Source organism: Dendropsophus ebraccatus, chromosome 3, assembly GCF_027789765.1.
Source record: "Dendropsophus ebraccatus isolate aDenEbr1 chromosome 3, aDenEbr1.pat, whole genome shotgun sequence".
Classification (NCBI taxonomy): domain Eukaryota; kingdom Metazoa; phylum Chordata; class Amphibia; order Anura; family Hylidae; genus Dendropsophus; species Dendropsophus ebraccatus.
The window spans coordinates 170,549,832-170,575,869 of NC_091456.1; the positions used below are offsets into that span (position 1 = coordinate 170,549,832).

The 26,038-nt window shown below is 45.5% G+C and overlaps 1 protein-coding gene across 3 annotated transcripts in view; it reads left to right on the plus strand.

The window, feature by feature from the left end:
- Positions 1-26,038, plus strand: part of SLC45A2 (solute carrier family 45 member 2) — a 67,913-nt gene that overhangs the window by 18,145 nt on the left and 23,730 nt on the right. For 2 of the 3 annotated variants that reach the window (XM_069964786.1, XM_069964787.1), the window contains 3 exons: positions 523-851; positions 23,195-23,338; positions 25,131-25,254. In XM_069964786.1, coding sequence (XP_069820887.1) covers positions 523-851; positions 23,195-23,338; positions 25,131-25,254 — 597 coding nt within the window. Of the gene's footprint in view, positions 1-522; positions 852-21,720; positions 21,777-23,194; positions 23,339-25,130; positions 25,255-26,038 lie in introns of those variants that run through there. The other variant, XM_069964788.1, reaches the window with a different exon arrangement.

Genomic DNA, 26,038 nt, shown 5'->3' on the forward strand with positions numbered 1-26,038 from the left:
AGCTCAGAGACATGACTGTGTGGAGGAGCAGATCTATGGAACGGGATAAGAAAAATGAAAAAAGTTATAGAGTGACTGCAGACTTTCCTACTATTTGACCATTACTTCTTGCTAATCTGTGGAAAGGTTTTCTTTATTTTTTTCTTGGTCACATTAAACGAAACATGAAATATAATTCAGATGTAAATTAAGTTCTTATGGAAATAAAACGGGTTTGTCACTGCAGGTTTACTCTTTAGAATCAGAAATATGAATGGCCTCAGTCAATCTATGTGAAGGACCATCCTTTTAAATGGCTATATGTAATACTGCATTTCTCCTGTAGTGGCCACTGCAGGAAAAATGAGCAATCACTGTAGAAGATGGCTCCACGGCAATCAGTTGAACCATAGGAACCAATGGGACTTTCTGCTCTTCATACAGTGCTATGGAACATGTTGGTGCTGATTAGTATAGGTAGATGATACATAAATAACATCATCATCATTTTAACCTTACACATATCTGTGTTTTGTCTTGCAGGATTAGGAGGAGCTTTGGGCTATCTCACCGGAGCGATAGATTGGGGATCCACCTTCCTTGGAAGATTGATGGGTTCAGAATTTCAGGTCATGTTTTTCTTCTCGTCTTCAGTCTTCCTTCTCTTCCTGGTCGGACATTTGTGCAGCATCCCAGAGACGCCGCTAAAAGATGAAACATCCGAGACCAAACTCCTCCTAAAAGATGACGTGTTCAATGCTTATGGCTCTGTGGACAGCTCGCAGAATAACAACATCGAGAAGAAGGAACCCAATGGAAGAGCTCTGTCTTATGTAGAGGAGGAGGAGGAGGAAGAAGAAGACGACTCCAAGGTACGGAGGACGGTATTATCTACTGGCGTTACTTGTTCCCTTTTGTCAGCCATTTAGGCTGGTGTTAGGTTTTATGGTTCGTCAATGGGATAAGTAGCTAGAAGTCCATAAGTCTCAAAGTTCCCTAACCCCATGGCCATTACATACACTGTACACGTGCAGAGCTTTAAGCTACGGCACATGACCATATCGTCCAGCTCCGCACGTGTATAATCTACGTAATTGTCATGTGTGCTATAGTCATGGCCTTATTGTTCACATATAATTACTACCAGCCAGGAGCGTACACTTGTGGCCCCTCATTCCCCATAATAGTAGCCTGGGTTCCAGAGTTCAGACACACACCTGTTATGACCTTGTTGTCAGGGTATTGCTATAGCACTAGGGATATAAGCATGTCACATAGGCTGCTTAAGAGCCCACATCCTGAACATGACAATATGCAGGTTGTTCATGTTTTAATATTTGCAGTTGCATTAGCATCTATAGAAACATGGTGCCGTATGTTTAATTATGGCACAGACAGGAATATTTGCTCATCACAGACTCCTGACAATTAACATCCCACGGAAATCATTGTGAGCGTGTCCAATGGTGAGAGAAAACTTACTGGAGGGTGACGTTATGACATACAGATGTGTCTGTACACATTTTGTTTTCTTTTTTCTTTGACAAATGAGGCAGCCCTGCTTGGTCCTATCTTAGGCACATACCTCCCACCCAGTAGGTAAAATCCCCCAGCCCCATGTAAAGTCCCTCATGTAGGTAGCCCTCCTGGTAGTTAGCCACCCTCATAGGAAGTCCCTCTTAGGTAAGCCCCTTCCCCTGTAGGTAATCCTTGTAGGCTCTCCCAAGGAAATCCTCCTGTAGGCAATGCCTGCTGCCAGGAGTGACTGGCAGAGTGGGGAGCCAGTGGCTCCTCGCTCTGTCAGTGTATTGCCTTTAACTATAAGCTCTTGTTAGGCGATCTTATAGTTATAGGTTGATGCCTACTGTCCAAAGCTTCTGGGGCTGCCAGTCTGCCGCTGGTGATGGGCAGGGAAATAGCACATCGGAGGCAGACATGAATGACCCACTTAGAGGGCCGGCCCATCTTGCATTTGTCAGAAATGTCAGATGGCCAGTCCGGCTCCTGCTCTTAGGTAACAGATGATAGGACTCACCACTCCAGAGGAACAGCATTGTTAGCAAATTAGGAAGGACATTGCCCTATACCATTTACCTACCCGGTGAATGCCAAGAGGACTCTCATTTTGCATCAGTCTGGTCTATAAGGGGTTTATGGACTCTTATGCAGTGGGAGCACCCCCCTGGCTTTGTGAACATCATGTGAACAGCAGTCCTTCTTGCATAACACAGTCTATTAAAATCAATGGAAACATCTATACAAACCTCCTACTGTGCAGAGCATTGTGTTCTCCTCCACAGCGTGACTGTGCGGTTTACGTTGTGCTCTTACAGCCATTGTCTCCTCAACAATAACAAATGATCTTACTTCATGGAAAAAGAATAAAAGGTAAAACCTAAGAAAAACATTTTGTTCAATGTCACAGTAAAGAGCTGGGACTCTGTTACCTCTGCTGTAAGAATGTGGCTGAGATGCTTCCACAGGGATAAAGTTTATCTTCTATTTTTACCGCCTATTCACAATCTAAATAGATTGACATAAAATGTTGAGTTTAGAGCTCTTGCATGGCTCGTACATAGAACTGGAGGGGTATGTATCTACTTTGGTCCTTAAATGTTGTCCCCAACGTATATAACACCCAATTACCCTAGCCTTTAAAGGGAAGCAGCCTAATAAATTCCTTACAGTAGCAGTACACTATGGCAGGTAGTAATAGCAACTCAAACATGGCGGCCACAGAGGCTTTCAGAAGGTTAGTGTCGGGCAGGAGGATGGAGCCATGAGAAAGGAAGATGGTCAACCCTACAACAAATATCTACAGGCATGGCTGGGAATCTGTATTGAGGCCCCTACTCTTCTCCATCTATACATTTGGCTTGGGACAGATCACAGAATCCCATGGCATGTATCACTTTTATGGTGATGACCCTTGAATCTCTGTGGTCCAGATGGCTCCAGCTATCCTGAAAACCAAAGTTTCTATTGACTATGGGGGAGATTTGTCAATGGGTGTAAAATTTAGACTGGTGCAAACTGCCCACAGCAACCAATCACAGCTCACCTTTCAGCTCTAGTGAAAGGAGAGAGGAGATGTGATTGGTTGCTGTGGGCAGTTTGCACCAGTCTAAATTTTACACCCATTGATAAATCTCCCCCTATATCTTCTTTTTACATCCCACTTTCTAAAACCTAAATGGAACCTGTCATCACTTTCATGCTGCCTGAACCACAAGTCCCTGGCATCTTCTCCCCACCACTCTTGATTGATCTCTTCCCCATTAATCAAGGCTGGTGGAGTGGGGAGTAGCTGCCAGGCACTGCCACAATGACTTTATTCACGAGCCATGCAGGTGATGTCATCCCTTCTCGGCCACCCAACTAATATATCAATTACAGTCAATGGCTCCACTCTGTCCTCAGTCCCACATGTTTGCTGGCTCAGAAGGACCTTCAACTCTCTTACTTCCACCCCATAAACAGTTTCCGAATCTGATTGTTTATTTTTTTTCCCCTCCCTACACAAAAGTTAGCGCAAGACCTCATCATCTCCCGCTTGGTCTACTGCAACTTGGCGGGATTCCATCTGACACCTCTGCTCCCCTCCAATGCACCTTTACCTTTGCTCCCCTCTAATCCATCCTCACCTCTGCTGATACCTTCCCTTTAAGGGACTGGTAGTAAGGGTCACTTTCTGTAACCAACTATCTAATAGGTATTATGGCTGTCTGACTGCTCCACCCCAAAAAAGCCAAGTATCTGGGGAAATATGGATCGGACATTGAATTTTAACTAGTCTTATCAGTCTAATCTTTTGTTCCCACATAAGAAAAGCTGCCGTAAGAGGGGTCTGGCAAAGGCTGTGTTCTCCTCTACTCATAATGAAGACTTGAAGGTTGTCCATATATGAGGAGGAATAGTTGTCAGACAGCTGCTATGAGTACATATGGGTACCTCTAGGACTATCCATGCAATCTATGTGTGGTGCCCACCCCTGGTTGTATGGAGGTAGGACGGCCAGTTACTTGCCAGATGGTAGAGTGTGACGCTGTCAGGTAGGGATTTGGGAGGACACAGACGAGTGCAGCCCTGCAACTGGCACCTGCCCCAGCTGGCCCTACCTGCTTGCCGCGACAGCTCTAAACAGCTGCGGACAACTGGGCGGCGTTCCCTATGCTGTTACAAGTGAAAACACAAAACAAGACAAGACTCACAGAAAAATGGAATGGTCAACGGTCAGAGTCAGCAACAAACGGGCAGCAGAAGCTACAAAATCGGAATCCTAAAGCAAACTCGAGGTCACAAATCCAAGGTCAGAATCACTAAACAAGTATGGTCAGGGAATAGCGAGATCAAGGCACAATGTGCTATCACAGGCATTGGAGTGACGGAAGGGGCTGGGATTTATAGTGACCAGTGAATGAGTCGCAGTAAGAAAATGCAGGGAGAACTGAAAAACATGGAGCGGATCACAGAAGACAAAGAACATAACAAAACCAGGAACGGACTAAGGTAAAAAGCACCGCAGTGCACCAACAGCAGACCGGTTGCTAAGGACGCCGTCGGCGCGCCCTCAGCAACAGGCCCTGCCCGTCAGGAGCCGAGTGCGCAGCTCGATTCCTGACAGACGCCACTTCTGTGGAGGTTGGCCGAGATATAGCCGGGCCCAGAGATGTTATGTTGTGACGTCAGTGCCAGTTGGGCACACAGGTATGGTGGCATACCTGCTTTTAGTTTAGAGGGCCGGTTATACCTTGTTCCCCTGTGGTCAGTGCCCTGCCAGGTTGTTGCGGGGTCCCTTGGGTTGTTGTCACGGTGGTCCGGAGTGGAGTAGTGAACCATCCGGACTATCAGCACTGCCACCCACAGAAAGGGGAAATATCCCAAGGAATGTATGTTTACTGTGTTGGTGTAGAGTTAGAAACCACAGAGTCTCTTTATCATAAATAAGATCTGCTTTACTTGGAGAATACTTGTGTGCAGCAGGTCATACAGCTTTGCATTGACATAGAACTTCACACTCAATAAGATGAGTTAGGATCCAGATCTGCAGTGAGCAAATAGGAAGAAGTACAGTCGTGTGGACTGAGTAGCGTGCTGAGAGTAGAGAATCAGAAGAGTAGAGAGGAGGATGTCGTGAGAGTCCCAACCCAAGTAGTACTGTGCTCTGCCGGGATGTTGGAGGATGAGGTAGTAGAATATTTGAGGAGAAAAAGAGAATACTTGTGCCTGTGTTTTGACTTTTGGGTCTCCGCACAGGCTATTGCCCTACCAGTGTCGGGGGACCCGTCCTAGTGGGTGACACAAGCCCCAGACCTTGTTACCTAGGATGAGCGGAATGCTGAGGGTTCCATGTCCACACCTGCGCTGCGAGATAGAGTTCATAGGCTTCTAGCAACTTTGCTCTATCCAAAACATTTCCTAGCCTTATGCTTTGTGGATACTGTCCTGCACTGTGACTCTCCTTGTCCACAGCGTGGGTTGAGATGATCTCTGACTCTCTAGTGAAGGGTTTAACACTGCATAGTGTGGAGTAGCGTTACTAAAGAAGAATCTGTTAGCTTCATGTGCCTAGGCTGCACACTGAGACTGGGGACCTAGTCTAGTGACAAAAAAATTCTACACTTCCTCTACCCATGTGACTTCCTATCTACAGCCCCTGTAAGGTGTGCTGTGTATGGTTGAAGAGTGCATATAGAAAAAGTAAAGAGAGAAATGATAGGATAGCAGAAGAAAACATGCTCATTGATCAACAGATCCATGTGACATGCATACAAATAGTAACCCTTTCAGGTCTACAGGTCTAATAGCGACATCTTGTGGCGAAACTTTAACACTACTACATCATCACTTTTATACAAAAAAGTACAGGCTTTTGCGAAGGGTGTAACTAACAGCAACACCCATGGTGGGAAACCACATATGTAAGAGCAAAGACGTTCCATTCATCTTTTCAAGAGTCTAAACAATAGTAAACCAAACTAATATTACAGCTACTATTAAGTAATGTCCATGAACCCAAGATAATCCTTTATCCGGTCCGACATAGTAATTTTTACAGAATTTTTATAAGCATGTCTGTGCTAGATAAATTAGACCAGTAGGCCAAGATCCAATGTAATGTACTATCAAGTGCAAAAAAGTAACAAGTTATTGTATTGACGTTTGAGGTTATGCAGAATTATAATGATCCAGAACAAATCTAGTAATGACTTCTGCATGACTCTACAACACTGGCTGATTCTGGGTATGATTTACTGACTGTATCCTCAGTGAGTATATAGGGGAGAGTGTGTGTTTAGTGTTACACAATGGCTGTATAAACCCTTCACCCACCACCTTATAAACAGTATAATAGTACAGTGGTGCCTTGGATTACGAGCATAATTCGTTCTGGGACTGTGCTTGTAATCCAAATCCACTCTTAAATCAAAGCAAATTTTCCCATATGAAATCACTGATATGCAAACAATTGGTTCCACACCCTAAACATAATGATTTTTATTTTATTCTGAATAACATGGAAAACAGATGAAACAATGAGAAATAGCTGAATATGTGATATTATAGATTACTGTACAATATAGCAATCAGCATGTGGAGTATAATGTATAGTAAGTGCATAAACCTGGAAAAACAGCAGCAGTTTGTAAAGACAGAATGGAGATGCAGATACCCACAATGCCGAAGCGTAGTACAATAGGCTAGGATAGAGAAGCAGGAGGACAGAGACAGAGCTGTGCAGGAGGACAGTGACAGAAACTTTTCTATACAGCAGTGTGAATGGCTGAGTGTGAGGGCAGGCACATTACAGCAGCAGTGTGTATAGCTGAGTGTGAGTGCAGGCACATTATAGCAGCAGTGTGTTTAGCTGAGTGTGAGTGCAGACACATTATAGCAGGAATCGAAAGGATGGAAAACACAAGGGCTGACAGAGACTGCAGGGAGCAGGAAGGAATGTGCAGGGCATATGTGGGCACAGTACGGCAACACTCTCTGTACGGGGAGAGAAGGGTTTCAGCTATGAAGAGATTACCTTCAGAGTCCTGTCCCCTGATGTAAGCCCCAGCCTCAAGTGGATCTGCTATGATTTGGAAGGTGAGGGAGACTTCCTTAGTCAGAGTACAGTGCTGTAGACCACGCTTTACAGACCATGCCCCTACCCAACTCGCCCTCCCACCCAGTACAGGGAGCTCTTAAACCAAAGCAATGCTCTTAAACCAAGTCACAATTTTGAAAAACTGTGAGCTCTTAAACCAAAACGCTCTTAATCCAAGTTACTCTTAAACCAAGGTACCACTGTATATGGTTACATGATATGGTTGAAAAATGTCTAACCAAAACAATTTACTGTTTATCATTTTGGTATTTTGCTCCTCTGCTTCTACGGAGCTAAATGGAGGTTTTTTGTTTTTTTTGCAGGACTAATAGTATTTTCTAATAACATCCTTCATCTTACTGTAACTTTGCTCCAAAACCATAAAGAAATGTGAGGGGAAATGGTCGTTCACCATGCGGCAAAACAAATGTGTTCTCCTAAAGGGATACTGACAGCACGGATATGCATATATCCATGCTGCCAGTTTCCGGTTACCCACCAAGCGGACATCACATAGACACCTTTTAGCTTGGCTCTGTGATCTTTTAGTCCGCCTAGGGGACTTCTATAATCGATCAGTTGATTGCTTACACAATAATGCTATGTTACTGTATTGCATTGATGTGTGATCTTGGCCTAAGGCATACTCTATTAGCAGAGTTTACATGGCAGCCACGGAGGCCTTCAGAAAGCCTGTGGCTCATGATAATAGACTGAGACTCCAAGATTGGGACCCCAACAGGTGCAACACCTATCATTTAGCCTTTTAAATGACACAATTTGTATTGATAATATAATCCACAGCTATCACCTGCTGTGTATGGGGCAGACTTAGTTTGTGAGCTGGTTCCATATAAAAGTGTATGTGCGGTCACTAAGGGGTTACATTAACCCACAGGAAGGAAGAAGGATTACACAAATTCTAGTTTATCCAATGGTTTCCTGCAGCCCAGTTGGGTATCATTGGATCAATGCTCAGCATCCCTTCTCATATAGTGAGCTGATGATTTAAAGGAGATGGGAAGATGGAGAAATGCATGTCTGTGCTTAATGATGACGTAATATACTATCTGGATTATGCCACCAACTAGAAATGAGCGAATTTCCTGAAATTTCTCGAGTTTGATTCATACGGGAGCAGGGACTCCTGTCTGTACTATATGTACATGAACATAACACAAGATTTAACTAAAAAACATGGTGAGCAATGCAGCGATACACTGGGTCCACGAGGTAGCACAACGTGATCTATACACATACACTATACATAACAACCTAGAGCTTAGCCAGGATGACTGTGACCCTTAGAGGCATAATCACATTGTATCCTTGATTTTTATCATTTTGAATAACATGTCATCTCACTAGAGGGATCATACACGTACGGCACAGTGTGTCCATCACTACCCGCTGTGCTGTTATGTGCTGGAATATATGGCTAAATCCTGCAAGGCGTTATTGTTCCCTGTTACAATGGAGGCGAGATGGGCTCAGGGTGGGAGTATGTCACAATACGCTCAATAGGTACATTACAAGAGGCTTTGTATGGAGCTGTAATATATACACATTGGAAAATATGGGAGGGAAAAAAATAAAATAATAATTATATATATATATATATATATATATATATATATATATATATATATATATATATAACGTGTGTGTGTTTTTTTTCCCCCTCTCCATACATGTCCTTTATAACCCTACAATCATGTGTATGACCAGGGACTCCTCCTCATTGGATACTGATGCCTGATGTGAGATTCCCATACTGCATCTGGGTAAATTGAATGACTTTTGTAGGTAATTGTAGCTCCTCATCTCTTTGTATTTGAGAAATGCAGTAAAAGCAGGTTGTAGCTCTGTACAGTGGGGACATTGTAGAATCACGTCGGTGGATCAATATCTGCTTACAAATGTATATGTTATAGCAAAGGAAAATATGGCATACTTGTTTCTCTTAAATCCCAAGGATATTCATAGGGAGAAAGTCAAGCATATGTTTACAGTATATACAGATAATACCTCCATTACCATCTGGGCCACAGTGTATGTGTTAAGCTGGGGGTCTGCAGCTGGTGGTGTAGTGCAGGCTAGCTAGGAGTTGCAGTACAACATTGCGGTTTATGTCATTTGCCAGAGTGGTACGCTAGCACTTCCTTAGATGGTATATATATTACTTCCCCTTTAAATTAGTACCTCTTCTTCTAGCAGATTAAATTGAAGGATTAAGGAGATTTGAAGAGGGTCTCTGGTGATGGTCTTTAGTTAACTTGTAGTGACTTGAGCTTAGATATGAGTGACTACTTAGTCCAGAAAGCATAAGACAAGAGAAAACTTGTACTCATGGAGAATTCCTTCAGTGCTGTTACATGACATCTGTGGGGTGTATGCAGGAGCACAGTTGCTAGCATGGAAGCTGGTTGGCACTATCCTTGGGCAGAACCCAAAAAAAGGAAACTGCAGAGCAGAGGGGTCCTTCGGCTAAAGGCAACTTCTCCAAAGCCTGACTTGATATGAATGGAACTCACAGGGTAGAATGGAAAAACCTTAGTGGTAGTCGCACCTCGGGTGTTTAGCACAGCATGGCTCTGGAACTCAGTATAGCCGCACTGGACAGCGGGCAGGTTCCTGGAAGAGACAAAGATTTTATAACATGCTAAAAGACCGGCTGCTTGGGTGATTGTTGTCTGTATTATATGCAGCCTCATCAAACAGTTAGAATTAAGTGCCGGACTTTTCTTATTTAGTCGCGGCACCTTCACATTGTGCTACCCTTACAAGTGCCAGTGCCCGTGTGTCCGGGGGTGGGTAACCCCACTCCTGGCCACCATGACAAGGGAACTGGCCAAAAATCAAAAAACGGCCACCTGCTGCATAACACCTCAGCACCCCGGGCCACGGCACCATTGCTGCATGTGAAGTGAAAACCAACTGCCTGTACTAATGGGACAGATCATGTGACAACTGAACTGAGCACGAGTGTCCCAAGAAAGTGGATGCCCAAATAATGAAATAAAACAGCACATGGGGGGATTAGTGGGTTATATTTTATAAACAAGACATTTTAAGAAACGCTTGTAAATGAAATATGTTTCATTTTACATCAGTTATCAGTATAGTTTTCTTCGTGACACCACCCCTTCAAATAAAGCTTCACCAAACACAATAATACATTCAGCAGTGTAGAATATGGGGCCTTGGATACTGCATGTATAACAATATAGAAGTAAAAAGTACAAAAGGATTGCATCAAAAATATACATCAAAAATTTTATTAACTGTTCCACAACCAAAACATATAAGACATTTAAAAACAATTAAAACCAGAAAATAATAATAATTTTTCCTATTTTCTGGTTTTAAGTGTTTTTAAATGTCTTATATGTTTTGGTTGTGTAACAGTTAATAAAATATTTTTCAAGGTGCAGTCCTCTTGTACTAGCTTTTTTCTTCCATATTGGTATATATGTTCTTTTGAGCTAGGGGGTTGGCACTCATAATACTACATAATCAGGAGCCCGCTAGGCTTTAACGATAACTAACATAACTATACTCCATACTAACCCCGGTTGCGTTCCACAAAAATTAAGTATACAAATAAATACATAAATGAATATATACATAGATCCCTACACCAAACACCAAAACATTTTTATAATTTTTTTTTTTTTTTTTGGCCCTGAGCTGGTCCGACATCCCATGCCCCCAGTTACATCCTGTATTATCCTCCAGAGCTGCACTCCCTATTCTGCTGGTGGGGTCACTGTGTACATACTGTACATTACCTAACCTGTACTGATCCTGAGTTACATCCATTGTTATTCCTGAGAGCTGTACTTTGACAAACTCCTGCTCTGCTACATCTGACAAGCTGAGCTCCACAACCCCTGTAATTGCTCCAGTCCGTGCACAATCTCCCATTATCAGCGTCAGCACTCAGGGAATACAGAAGTAATATAAGTAAAGCACAAGGGTAAATGAAGTGGTGGGGGAAGACAGATGGAGCACACTTACTAATGACACTTGATCACACAGTCCTGTACTTTTAGGGTCTCCTTGCCCTTAATGCCCGAGGTATGAGACTCAGCGGAGCGGATTTTATTAAGTGTGTGCCAGCAAATCCCATGATATCAAAGTGTCTGGCAGTGTGAAATAGAAAAACCACTCCAGGGAATGCAAAAACTTTCAGAAAGTGTCAAAAGCAAAACTTTAGCTTTCTTAGCGACCTCCACACTTGTCTCGCTTTCTGCTGTTTGCCGGTACTGCATGGTATAGTCTGCTATGCAGGGTATCAAGAAAACAAGACACTTCTCCGTAATGTCCCCTAAGAACCCAGACTATTCTCCCCTCCCACCTTTCATGTTATGCAGCTATCGAGCCTTCACTTATTTTGCTCAATACTTCAGATACCACAAGCCTTAGAGGATTATGTGGGAGTCAGTACTTAATAATGGAGTGAAACAGGCAATGGGTTTGGACCTGCTGTGTTGCCCAAATGCAGGGGCGTAGTTACCATAAAGGCAGGGCAGGCAGCTGCTATGGGGCCCATGAAGGAGGGGGGCCCGGGAAAGCACAGATGTAAAGCCTGGAGTCGTGGATACACTGAACTGTCACTAGCGATGGTAGTAACCGCACCAGGGAGCGGAGTCTAAGGGGCCACTGGTTTTCACCAGAGCCCGCCGCAAGGCGGGATAGACTTGCTGCGGCAGGCGACCCCCAGGCCGCTACCCCTGGCTTGGTTGCTAGTGACAGCAGGCGAGGCGTGGCAGGAGCAGTAGGCAGAAGATGCAGGCAGAGGTCTGTAGGCTAACTGCAGGTGGCAGACAGTACTCAGGAACAATGGGTAAGCAGCGGACAGGGACTAGGGACCGGGACAGCGGACAGGGACTAGGAACAGAGGTCAGGAACAACAGGGAGCTGGGCAAAACACTATGGGAAGCATGTAGAGGCTCCAACACGAGGGACAGGGCATGCTGGGATTTATAGGGAGTGATTGGTGCAACTACCAATTAGGGGCGGACGGGCCCTTTAAATCTGAGACAGCCGGCGCGTGCGCGCCCTAGGAGGTGGGGACGCGCGCGCCGGCCGGCACAGCGGGTGACAGGAGCGGGGCGAGGTAAGGCGCCCCCCGGGGCCGAACTAGTAGCAACGCCGGGTCCCTGCACATGGACCCCGGCGGCTGCATGGAGAGGTCGCGGCGGCGGCCCGGAGCACGGGACGCCGCCACGGCCATGACTGTACCCCCCTTTGGCCTCCCCCTCTTTCTTGCCTGCAGATGGAGGCAAATCAGTGATGAAGTCCATCCCTATGTGGCGCCAGGGACGGTCTGGAACTGGCAATGGCTGAAGTAGACCGGCAGGTCTTTGACGGGGTGACTTGTTTTTGGCACAAACGGCACAGGAGGCCACAAAGTCCACAAAGGCCTTGGCATCCTGGAGGAGATTGGGCCACCAGTAGTGGCGAGAGATCAATTGCCCGGTCTTTTGAGCTCCCGGATGTCTGGCCAGAAAAGAGGAATGACCCCACTTCAAAATTCGTCTTCGAAGTGCAGGGCGCACATAGGTCTTTCCGGGAGGCACTCTCTGAAGAGTAGAGGTGGCGATTGGCACTAGGCGATCGGGAGGTATAATGTGGCGAGGGGATGTGGATTTGCGGATGAAAGCCTTCTGTAAGTTCTCCCAGATGTAGGAGGACATGGCCTCAGTCTCGGGTACGGAGAGAGGGTACACCCGACCTTGTGGAGGAGAAGTTTCAGGAAGGAGGTCTATGGGACAATCGTACGCCCGATGAGGTGGTAGAGAGTCCGCCTCCTTGGCAGAGAAGGCATCAGGCAAGTCTCGGTATTCTGCCGGTAGGCCGGATAGAGGCTTGGCGGGGTCGGGTGACGACATAGAGTACTTGGGCTGAGGTGACCTCAGACACCGGTTGGAACAGTCCTGACCCCAACTGAGAATCTTCCCGGTTCTCCAGTCCAGCTTAGGGGCATGTAATCGCAGCCAAGGGAGTCCCAGGAGGATGGTGGAAGAAGAATGGGGCAGGACGTAGAAGGAGATCTTCTCCTGATGTGAAGTGCCCACCTGGAGGACTAGAGGTGCGGTCTGGTAGTGCACATGGTCGGTAAGAATCTCGCCCGTGACCGAGGAGATAGTCAGGGGTCTGGCTAGTTGGGTCACGGGTAGCCGCCATCTTTGGACCAATGTTGCTGCAATAAAACTGCCTGCTGACCCTGAATCAAGAAAGGCAGTGGTCTGGTGATTTTGTCCCGTGGGTGTCTGGATGGAGACTGGCATAGACAACCTTGGAGAGGTGGGATTCACACTTAGGGAGGCCTCTCCCACCGGACCTAGGTGCTGGCGTTTCCCGGACGCTTGAGGACATTGGGGACATCTCAGCCGAAAGTGATCCGGACCACCGCAGTAGAGGCAGAGATTCAGCTCCAGACGACGAATTCTCTCATCAGGCGTCAGGTGAGTCCATTCCACCTGCATAGGAATCTCAGGAGTCGGCTGGGACACCGGAACTTCAGGATTCTGGAAGACCGGCGCCAGCTGGTGATGGCGACGGGACAGGCTTAGTCGCCGCTCATGCCGGACCTCATCCTCTCTCTCAGAAAAACGAGTATTGACCCTGGTGGCCAGTAGGATGAGTTCGTTCAGTGAGGTAGGTAGGTCTCGGGCGGAAAGCACGTCTCTGACCCGACTGGACAGGCCCTTCTTGAAGGTGGCTATTAGAGCGGCCTCATTCCAGTCTAATTCTGCTGCCAGGGTGCGGAACTGGATGGCGTAGTCACCAACAGAGGAGCTCCCTTGAGAGAGGTTGAGGAGAGTAGTCTCAGCCGAAGACGCACGGGCAGGTTCCTCAAAGATAGAGCGAAACTCGGCCAGGAAGGTTCGGAGATTGGCAGCAGCAGGGTCATCTCGGTCCCACAGCGGCGTGGCCCAAGCCAGAGCTCTACCCTCCAATAGGCTGATGATGAAAGCCACTTTAGAGTGCTCGGTGGAAAACTGACTACTTAAGAGTTCAATATGCATGGTGCATTGAGTCAGGAATCCTCTGCACAACTTGAGTCACCACCGTATTTGCTTGGGAGAGCCAGTCGAAGAAGCAGCAGGAGGTGGTGAGCGCTGGGCTGTGGTATGCTGCAATAAGGCGGCGGTCAATTGCTGAATCTGCTGCGACTGTTGCTGGATCTGTTGCGCCTGTTGGGCGACCACTCGGGCTACGTCGCGGATATCAGGCACCTCGTCGGGATCCATGGTTGGAGCCTACTGTAACGCCTGGAGTCGTGGATCCACTGAACTGTCACTAGCGATGGTAGTAACCGCACCAGGGAGCGGAGTCTAAGGGGCCGCTGGTTTTCACCAGAGCCCGCCGCAAGGCGGGATGGACTTGCTGCGGCAGGCGACCCCCAGGTCGCTACCCCTGGCTTGGTTGCTAGTGACAGCAGGCGAGGCGTGGCAGGAGCAGTAGGCAGAAGATAGTGCAGGCAAAGGTCTGAGGGCTAACCGCAGGTGGCAGACAGTACTCAGGAACAATGGGTAAGCAGCGGACAGGGACTAGGAACCGGGACAGCGGACAGGGACTAGGAAGAGGGACAGAGGTCAGGAACAACAGGGAGCTGGGCCAAACGCTATGGGAAGCATGTAGAGGCTCCAACACGAGAGACAGGGCATGCTGGGATTTATAGGGAGTGATTGGTGCAACTACCAATTAGGGGCGGACTGGCCCTTTAAATATGAGACAGCCGGCGCGCGCGCGCCCTAGGAGGTGGGGACACGCGCGGCGGGCGGCACAGCGGGTGACATGAGCGGGGCGAGGTAAGGCGCCCCCTGGAGCCGAACTATTAGCAGCGCCGGGTCCCTGCACATGGACCCCGGCGGCTGCATGGAGAGGTCGCGGCGGCGGCCCAGAGCACAAGACGCCGCCGCGGCTGTGACAACAGGGAAGATAAGAACCATCCTATGTCCTTATGTGCTGCAGTGTGTAAATAACCCAAAGTTCACCCAAAAAAAGGTTAAAAAGCAAAAGACAAGGAGATCTCTGCTTCACTGCTCTGATAACCCCTAACCATTGTTCTCAGTGCAGAGGTCAGGGGCTATCAGTGCATGAGTGGTGGAGAAGAGATCTCCTTGACTTCTGCTTTTTAACCCTTTTTTTGTGTTGCAGCATGTAAGTGAACTTTGGGTTACTTACAAACTGCAGTAAATAAGGGATTAAAGGGGTTGTCCAGCGAAAAACTTTTTCTTTTAAATCAACTGCCGTCCGAAAGTTATATGGATTTGTAATTTACTTCTACAGTTTTTAAAAATCTCAAGTCTTCCCATACTTATAAGCTACTATATGTCCTGCAGGAAATGTTGTTTATTTACATTCAGAAACAGTGCTCTCTGCTGACATCTCTGTCCGAGTCAGGAACTGGCCAGAGCAGTACCAAATCCCCATAGAAAACCTCTCTCTTGCTCTGGACAGTTTCTGACTCGACCACAGATGTCAGCAGAGAGCACTGTTTCTGAATGTAAATAAACAACATTTCCTGCAGGACATATAGTAGCTAATAAGTATGGGAAGACTTGAGATTTTTAAATAGAAGTAAATTACAAATCTATATAACTTTCTGACACCAGTTAATTTGAAAGAAAACATTTTCGCTGGACAACCCCTTTAAGCAGAAGGTAGTCTGCTCCTGCACCTATGTATTTAACCTTTGAATTAAATACAGTAGACTGACAGAGCAAGCAGCCATTGTACCTTGTGTTGTGTCTAGGGGAGGGGGGCCCCCATACAGTTTTTCCCATGAATCCTAGCTCTGCCCCTGCCCAAATGGTTTGGTTATGGCCACTCCTGAGGACATTGTGTAAGTAGTTGTCAAGTATTGTTATAAGTCTTTATACTCTGGGCTGAAGGTTGCTTTCTACTCTTTTGCCACTTGGTGTCTCACTTTCCTGTTCACTGCTTAGCCGAATGTTTATGAAGGGTTAACTATGCACTTGTCTGTGTGACTATTTTACGAATCCTTAAAGGGGTTGTCCAGCGAAATTTTTTTTTCTTTCAAATCAACTGGTATCAGAAAGTTAAATAGATTTGTAATTTACTTCTATTTAAAAATCTCAATTCTTCCCATAATTATACATTGTTGTATGTCCTGCAGGAAATGTTGTTTGTTTACATTCAGAAACAGTGCTCTCTACTGACATCTCTGGCGGAGTCAGGAACTGTCCTGAGCAGGAGAGGTTTTCTATGGGGACTTGCTGCTGCTCTAGACAGTTCCTGACTCCGCCAGAGATGTCAGTAGAGAGCACTGTTTCTGAATGTAAACAAACAACATTTCCTGCAGGACATACAACAATGTATAATTATGGGAAGACTTGAGATTTTTAAATAGAAGTAAATTACAAATCTATTTAACTTTCTGAAACCAGTTGATTTGAAAGAAAAAATTTTTTCACTGGACAACCCCTTTAAGCTTACTACCACACCTATCACACAGGGTTAGGACTTCCCAGAAACTTCCCCACCAATTGGAGGCAAGTCCTGTTCACTCCTATAAAGCTCCCTGAAGGTCCTAAGGTTTAACCCACTCAGGGACTCTATGACCGATCTGGTTTCTTTCTACTGTACTATAACAGCTATTATGCAGTGCTACAGCTAAAAGTGAGGTAATTACCACATAGGGACACCTTGCCTATGTCTTGAGTGACTATTCTTTTGGGTGTTCAAGTCAGGACATTCCTAGCAACAGAGATTCGTCTGCAGCGGAGCAAAGAGCACATTAAGCCGATACAGTAACCTGTTGATCTTCACTTGGCCATCTCAGGGGAACCTAGCTAAGCCCTGGTTGTGCAAGCCCGGGGCTCATGCTACCAGAACTGGCAGGAGGTGATCTTTCTGGTAGGAGGAGGTATCTCTTCTTAAGCATAATTATGATTATCTTCTATCAAGTCGCCCTGACAGAGTTCTGATACTAACTAGGCAGGGCCCCTCTGTAACCCCCTAGTCTTCTCTCAAGTCAAGCCTAACCAAGCCTTAACCTTATGTACTGAGTAAGCTCCAGGGTACAGACACTTCCCTATATATACTTATATACCTCAAGTACCCAACCTAAGAACTCACAAGGAGAAGGACTACTTTTGATATATTGCACCTTACTGCCAAGTACTGTTTTTGTATTGCACTGAAGCTCCCAGTAAACTGTTGAACTTATTTAAGAACTGGACTCTGATTACTCTGTGCTCACACCTACATGCCAGTAAAAAGCAGTGAGGGATCAGATAAGGTGAGTGTATATATATATATATATAAAAAAAATTCTTAATATTTTTACCTATTTATCTAAATTTAGACTTACTTTATTTTAATTTATTTCCAGATGGTCAATACATGAGCCAGAGAGAAATCTGTGCACTGAGCTCTATTTCTGTAGTACAGTATGTGTATTTATATAGTATGTTCCTTTTGAGTGCTCTTTGTATCTGAATGGAAATGATAGGGTATGCTGCCATTATCAGGACCCTATTCACCATGTTCGGAGATAAAGGCTTAGTGATCATTGTAATGTACAGAGAGCGTAAAAGCAAAAACGTAAACACTTCAGAAACACAAAGAAATCACGTGGAGAAGGTATCACCGAGAACGCCTGACTATAAACCGAGAAATGCCGGATGTACTATTTATGGGGAATGATTGTAAATACAGTATATGGCTATGTCCATACACAGTAAGAGACAGGCCGTTCCGTGACCTGTCCGGGTCATGGAACGGCCAGTCTCTGAAAAGATAATCCCGGATGGTACTGCAGTACCGGCGGATAATCTTTCAGGCCGCAGAGTTCTGATGTGGGCGCATCCGTGCGCGCCCGCATCAGAGCGCTCCACAGCACACTTTGGACAAGTGTCCGGAGTTCCTCGCTCCATAGTGTGCACTGACAGGGTTTTCTGCGGCCGCTATTCAATGAATAGCGGCCGCAGAAAACTGATATGTCAGTTGTTTGCGGCGCCGCTAGGGATCCTGCCTGGAGCGTATACTATGCACATCCCATAGACTTCAAGGTAATGTATATTTATTGCAATAATCACGGCCGTTGTGGCGCTGTGCCACAATGGCCGTAGTTTTATGAAAAAATACCTAGTGTGAACATAGCCTAAAACCAGGAATATGTATAGTAAGTATCTATCTATCTATCTGCTTTCCTTCTATGCTGCCTGAATATTTCATACATCAATACCTAACAGAACTGCTCAGAGCATGATGGGCAGAATGTGTACTCTGGCTATGTTCACACTGCGGTCTGAACTTCCATAGACAATTCTGTCAAGAATAGTAGAGCGTGTAGTAATGGAGCCCCGGCATTATTAAGTCAATAGGATCAGTTGAGGCTTGGTTTTGGTGTGTAGTACGATAGAGAGTTATGGAGTATGTGCCGTGTCCCAGGGTGCTTTAGGTTCAGGTGTTGTATGCAAGCTTGTGGGCCTTGGTGTTTGGTGGCTACTCTATCACGGTGGCCAGAAGTGGTGATACCAACCCTCGGACACATGGGCACCGGACCTTTGGTTAGGACTAGTGTAAGGTGCAGTGGTACGCCGACAAGGAGAGGCAGAGTTCCACTTAAACAGATACTTAACTTTACTGGAAGACTTTAGTGCAAGACAAAAAATACAACGTTGCTTTTGGCGGGGGATGTTTGCACACTATGGGCTTATGTCAGGGGGCAAACTGAGGGGGGCGGTGGATAGCTGAATTATGTGCAGAAAGCACATAAAAGCACAGGAATGGCCCTGTTATATTTGTTTTACATGTAATGTCTTCATATACTGTGCCCCCTGCTGGACACTGCAGGTACATACAGCGGAGTCGAGACATCACTTTTTTAAGCCTGCCTGATCCGCTAAAGTGAGGGAAATAGCACATTTCGCATAAGTAGTGTGTATTAGGAATTTCCCTAACTTTGCTTATGAAAAAACATAAAAAAATTTTTTTGTCCTTTAACCTTACCACATAGCGACCAGGGGTAGTGAGACACCTAGTGGCTGTAATAGAGATGACAGCTAAAAAAATCACTAGGTCTGACACCTGAAAGAATTACTTTACCTGGGTGTGTAAGGACAAGAAGAAAAACCTCTCTCTATCTATCTATCTATCTATCTATCTATCTATCTATCTCTCTATCTACAAAGAGCTGGCAGCACATTCAAGAATTGTAAACAGGTGGGTGCTTGGTGAACGGTCTAGAAATCCAGAAAGGTCTTATTCCATCCAACAGAAAGTGACAGCACAGCTAAATTTCAACTCTCTCACAGAGTTATTATCAGTAATATAATGATAATGACTCTGTGAGAGAGTTGAAACATAGTTGTGCTGTCACTTTCTGTTGGATGGAATAAAACTACATTTTTTTTTCTTTTTCTACCTTTTGGTGTGCTGTGGACTTCTACTGTGTATCTATCTGTCTGTCTAGCCACACATCTCGAGAAGACAGCAGCACTCCAAAAGTGATGTCACAAACATGTATTTATTTACTGAAAAAAGTGACGTTTCTGCTTGAAAATGGATCAATTGTAGAGCCGAAATGTCACTTTTTTTTGAGCAAATAAATACATGTTTGTGACATCACTTTTGGAGTGCCGCTGGCTTCTCGTAAAGTGTATATTGGAGCATAGAGATGACAGCTAAAAAATCACTAGGTCTGACACCTGAAGGAATTACTTTACCTGGGTGCGTAAGGACAAGAAGAAAAACCAATATCATATCTATCTATCTATCTATCTATCTATCTATCTATCTATCTATCTATCTATCTATCCATCCAGTAGTGGATTATAATAGGGGCGTTTCGGGTGGCAGCCCAGGGCCCTGAGTTCCTAGGGGGCCCATGACTACCCAAAAAGACTTATACTTTCAGTGGTGTACTGTCTCCTGGCTACACTTTCGCCATGATTTGCAAAAAATCACAGTTTTTTAATGGCGATTTTGCACAAATCAGGACATCATGACATTATGTATCCTGTACTATGTACGCCAGGCTAGTGCTGCCCTAGTTACAGTAGTTTGGGAGGGCCCAGACTTGGTGAACAGCCCGGGGCCTATGGTAAAGTTAATCTGCCCCTGTATCTGTCTATCTATCTATCTATCTATAGTAAAGTAAGTCCAACAGCACTCCAGGATAAGATGCAAAAATAACAAACAAAAAAAGGTGTTTATTTCGTGTACACAGACACAGCAAACAAAAGGTGTAGCCTTTGTCAGTCAGCGACCGCTAACCCCGCAAAGAGAGCACAAACAGGGAAGGGAGGCCCTGCAACCCCAATGTCACAGGACCAAAGGGCTCCCCCAAAACCCAGCAGGCACTGCTAGCGGAGAAAGCTGCCACGTTTTATGTTTCTCTCTTTTGTTTGTACTCCTCCTGGTAAGACCCACGTGACCGCAATCAGCAGGAGGGCCTTGGGGATTGGTCCTGTGACATTGGGGTTGCAGGGCCATTCTATGGCCTCCTTTCCCTGTTTGTGCTTGCTTTGCAGGGTTATCGGTTGCTGACTGACACAGTGGTGAGTTAGTGTAGCGACTCATGTGAACCAGGGGACCTGCGCGTGGTACATGAGGCAATATGGTTTGATCAAATTATATACCAACATCCTGGCGTTGGTTTTTAAATGTAGCCGAGAGGCATTAGTGTCAGCCATAGGTGTGAGGTGCAGCGCTCCTTTCTCTCCATGTCCGTACTCCAGTAGACAGACACAACCCAAGTGCTTCAACCTCCCATGGCCTCGTCCATACTTCTCCTGCCATGCACTCCTCACTGCCATCTTGCCTACACACGACCCCTGAATTAACCCCTTCACCAATAGCTGCTCCAGGCAGCCGGCACTAGTACCAGCAGGTTTTCAGCCTCCTGTGGAGAGTTAACTGATTAACCCTTTCTTTACTGATACAGTCGTCTTTATTGATACAGAACACCTTACCTACTTTATTTTTGGGTTGTGGAACGAATCGTTCTTATGGGAAAATTTGCTTTGATATACAAGTGATTTGGATTACAAGCCCGTTCCTGGAGTGAATTATGCTCATAATCCAAGGTTTTGACGTATGTTTTCTATGTATACACTCAAGGCTTCTATGTCGCCATGTCTGATTAGTAATTGCCCTGAAATACCCCGTAGAATATGTGCAATCGATGCAGTAATTGGAACACTACATATCACAAAGCCGAAATAACCCATCATCTCATCAGTAAGCGGCATCAGACTAGGGCACTCTGGGCCCACCGGAGGAGATGATTCAGAGGGCCTACCTTCCGGCTATACAAAATCAATGCATGTTCAGTGTTAGCTCTGAGGTGCCATTGACCTCACTTAAGCAGCTCTCGATATTCCCAGAGTTCCTGCTCTCCTTTTATGCTGCTCGGATATGTCACTGTAATTTACTTTTATTTGAGAGTCTCAAGCCTTACAGTACTTATCAACTGCTGTATGTCCTACAGGAAGTTGTGTATTATTTCCAGTCTGACACAGTGCTCTCTGCTGCCACCTCTGTCCATGTCAGGAACTGTTCAGAGCAGTAGCAAATCCCCATAGAAAACCTCTCCTGCTCTGGACAGTTCCCGACATGGACAGAGGGAGCAGCAGAGAGCAATGTGTCAGACTGGAAAGAATACACCACTTCCTGCAGGACATACAGCAGTCTGGCACAGAAGTAAATTGCAAATGTATATAACTTTCTGACACCAGTTGATTTAAAGGAGAAGTCTGGCGAAATTTTTTATTAAAGTATTGTATTTCCCCCCCCAAAGTCCTACAAATCACCAATATACACTTATTACGGGAAACGCTTATAAAGAGTTTTTTTCCCTGCACTTACTACTGCATCAAGGCTTAACTTCCAGGATAACATGGTGATGTCACGACCCGACTCCCAGAGCTGTGCGGGCTGTGGCTGCTGGAGAGGATGATGGCAGGGGGACACTGAGGGACACAGGGCACTGGAGGGACACTGAGCATCCCTCTGCCATCATCCTCTCCAGCAGCCACAGCCCGCACAGCTCTGGGAGTCGGGTCGTGACATCAACATGTTATCCAGGAAGTGAATCCTTGATGCAGTAGTAAGTGCAGGGAAAAAAACACTTTACAAGCATTTCCCATAATGAGTGTATATTGGTGATTTGTAGAACTTTGGGGGGGGGGGGGGGGGGGGGGGGAAATACAATACTTTAATAAAAATTTTCGCCAGACTTCTCCTTTAAAAGAAAAACAAGTTGCCCTTTAATAATGTGAAAGATGTAGGGATGGAGTCTTGACAAACCCCAGTATTTTGGTTAAGGGTGCAGAAAGTGGGGGAGATTTCTCAGACATGGTGTAAAGTGAAACTGGCTCAGTTGCCCCTAGCAACCAATCAGATTCCACCTTTCATTTCTCCTAGACTCTTTGGAAAATGAAAGGTGGAATCTGCTTGGTTGCTAGGGGCAACGGAGCCAGTTTCACTTTACACCATGCTTGATAAATCTCCCCCCAAAACTTCACTTTTTGGCGCTGCTGTTGCAAAATTCCAGATTGGCAAAAGCATGTTAGTTCACAAACCTAGACTTTTATTAAAATGAAAAAATTAATGTGATGTAAAATGCAGATTGTGTGTTTTACATACTTAAACCTTCAACAGATCCGAAGGCATTTAGATGACCTGATGAAGAAGACTGAGGGGGAGATTTATCAAACATGGTGTAAAGTAGAACTGTCTCAGTTGCCCCTAGCAACCAATCAGATTCTACCTTTCATTTTCCAAAGAGTATGTGAGGAATGAGAAGTGGAATCTGGTTGCTAGGGGCAACTGAGCCAGTTTCATTTTACACCAGTTTAATAAATCTCCCCCTTAGTACTTAGGGGTCATTCATAGGGGTCTGTGCATGGACAATGTGCTACAGACTGGAATTTAGAACTCCCACCATCTTCGTCCATTATAATGCCGGGACCTCAGAAACTGTTTAAATCTTTGCGCTACTGTACTGGCATGCTGTGTCAGTACAGTAGCGCAAAGATTTAAACAGTTTTAATACACAGGGTGAGCGCTGGATCACTACCACCTGTTTTTCCATTTGACTGATGTTTGACTGTATTTTTTATAACATTTTAGCCCCGGAAGCGAATGACTCTGAAGTCTCTAATCCAAGCTCTCCTAACCATGCCGGCACATTATCGCTACCTGTGTGTGAGTCACCTCATCGGATGGACGGCTTTCCTCTCGAACATGCTCTTCTTTACAGACTATATGGGACAGGTGAGCTACGGAAAACAAACCTGTGTTCCCTTACATGCCATTTTGTTTTTGAAACTATATCAACATTTTTACAATGGCTTAAAGGAGTTGTCCTGAGGTCTAAGAAGCTGTATATAAACCTTGTTTTGTACCAACACTACCTGACAGATTTCTCCCTGATTGAAGGAGGCGGGCGATATCATCAGGGGATATACTATGATGCAAATGTCACATGCCGTTGACTTAGCCCCTGCATGCTGTGAACAATGGCCGTACAATGTTCTTGGATGGGATTGCAAGCTGGGTGCATGCCCCAATGACACACAGACCACCTTCTTCAAGCAGGGGGAAAGCTAATGGGAAGTGTTTGTAATCCATTTATCCAGATACAAAGTACAGTACATCTTTCTGTCTGGGGGACCTCCACATACATACAGTGGTGCCTTGGATTACAAGTATAATTCGTTCCGGGAGCGTGCTTGTAATCCAAATCCACTCTTATACCAAAGCAAATTTTCCCATATGAAATCACTGATATGCAGACAATTGGTTCCACAGCCCAAAAATAATGATTTTATATTTTAAATAACATTTAAAACAGATTAAACAAACAATGAAACAGCTAAATGTGATATTGTAAGTTACTGTACAGTATAGTAATCAGCATGTGGAGTATAATGTTTATTAACTGCATAAACCTGATAACACAGCAGCAGTTTGTAGATACAGGATGGAACTGCAGATCCCCATTATGCAGTAGCGTAGTACAACAGGCTAGAAGAGAGAAGCAGGGCCGCTGTCAGAGGTCTGTGTGGTCACATGACAGCAATGGGGAAAGGGGTGTGTTCAGCATGGACCAATCAGGACTGACAGAAACTGCAGGGAGACCTCCACAGTCCTGTCCCCTGATGTAAGCCCCAGCCTGAAGTGGATCTGCTATGATTTGGAAGGTGAGGGAGACTTCCTGGGTCAGAGTACAGTGCTGTAGACCCCGCTATGCAGACTATGCCTCTCCCCAACTCGCCCTTCCACCCAGTACAGGGAGCTCTTAAACCAAAGCAATGCTCTTAAACCAAGTCACAATTTTGAAAAACTGTGAGCTCTTAAACCAAGTTACTCTTAAACCAAGGTACCACTGTATATTGATTTTAGAGGGGTTATCCAGCGGAAATCTTTTTATTAAAATCAACTGGTTTCAGAGAGTTAAACAGATTTGTAATATACTTCTATTCAAAATTCTCAAGTCTTCCCATACTTATCAGCTGCTGTATGTCCTGCAGGAAGTGGTGTATTCTTTCCAGTCTGACACAGTGCTCTCTGCTGCCACCTCTGTCCATGTCAGGAACTGTCCAGAGCAGTAGCAAATTCCCATAGAAAATCTCTCCTGCTCTGGACAGTTCCTGACATGGACAGAGGTGGCAGCAGAGAGCACTGTGTCAGACTGGAAAGAATACACCACTTCCTGCAGGACATACAGCAGCTGATAAGTATGGGAAGACTTGAGAATTTTGAATAGAAGTATATTACAAATCTATTGAACTCTCTGAAACCAGTTGATCTGAATGAAAAATATTTTCGCTAAAGAACCCCTTTAATAGAAACAATGCAATGCGCCTGCGGAGGCCCTGCAGGAAAAAGGAGTACCTGCTTTCTGAACCCCCCTATAGGTTACAGCTGATTTGGCTGCAAAGATTAGTTTTTGAGGGATCTTTAATGTAAGAATATGTGAAGGAAAATGTACAGAAACAGGAAATACATTGTATGGAGGATTCTAGAATTTTGTTCTATGAAACTCTTTTTTTCTACTCTGCAGATTGTTTACCATGGAAATCCATATGCTCCTCATAACTCTACAGCATACCTGATCTATGAGCGAGGGGTGGAAGTTGGATGCTGGGGCATGTGTATTAATGCAATCTCATCAGCCGTGTATTCTTGTAAGTAACAGATTGAGTTTATCGTTGGTCTGCGCTTTCTATAAATATCAAGATGTCTTCTTACTGGAAGGATGGAGCCTGAATCCCTCATTACACAGATAAACACTCTATTAGATGTGTAAAGCGTGCGAGGCTCGTGGCGGTCACAGAGTTCAGGAGATGTAAAGCACACGTTAGCTGCTATATATCAATGGATATTCTATGGCCCTGGCTATGTGCAATGTATGTCTATTTATTTCTATTATAACAGTTGCTATAAAGGTTCTTTGCTATGTCTTAGAAGGGTTCTTGTACGATAAATTGTATGCAAAGTGTCCCCTAGTGATCTGCTGTGATCTGTGGAGAAACCTGATGGGAAATGCTGAGACCTGCTGCAATCAGAAGATATAACTGGGGAGAGACTGCGGGGGTGGTGCCAGTTTTGCCTCCTTATAGTCTAAGACAGGGGTGTCAAACTCAAAAACACAGGGAGAACCTGGGGGGTGCAGGGGAACAGGGGGAGCAGCTGGGGGGGGTGCAGGGGGAGAAGCTGGGGGGGATGCAGGGGGAGAAGCTGGGAGGGCAGGGGGAGCAGATGGGGGCAGGGGGAGAACCAGGGGGCACAGAGAGCAGCTGGGTGGGTGCAGGGGGAGAAGCTGGGGGGAAGAAGGTGCATCCGGGGGGCAGAGGCAGGCTAGGAAGGTCTCCTGCCATGTAGCTTCGGGGCCGGCCGGGCTGAGCTTCTGGCACACACTACCTCTATTACAAGCCGGAAGCTCATAGCTGCAGCCCCGCGGTCCCGAAC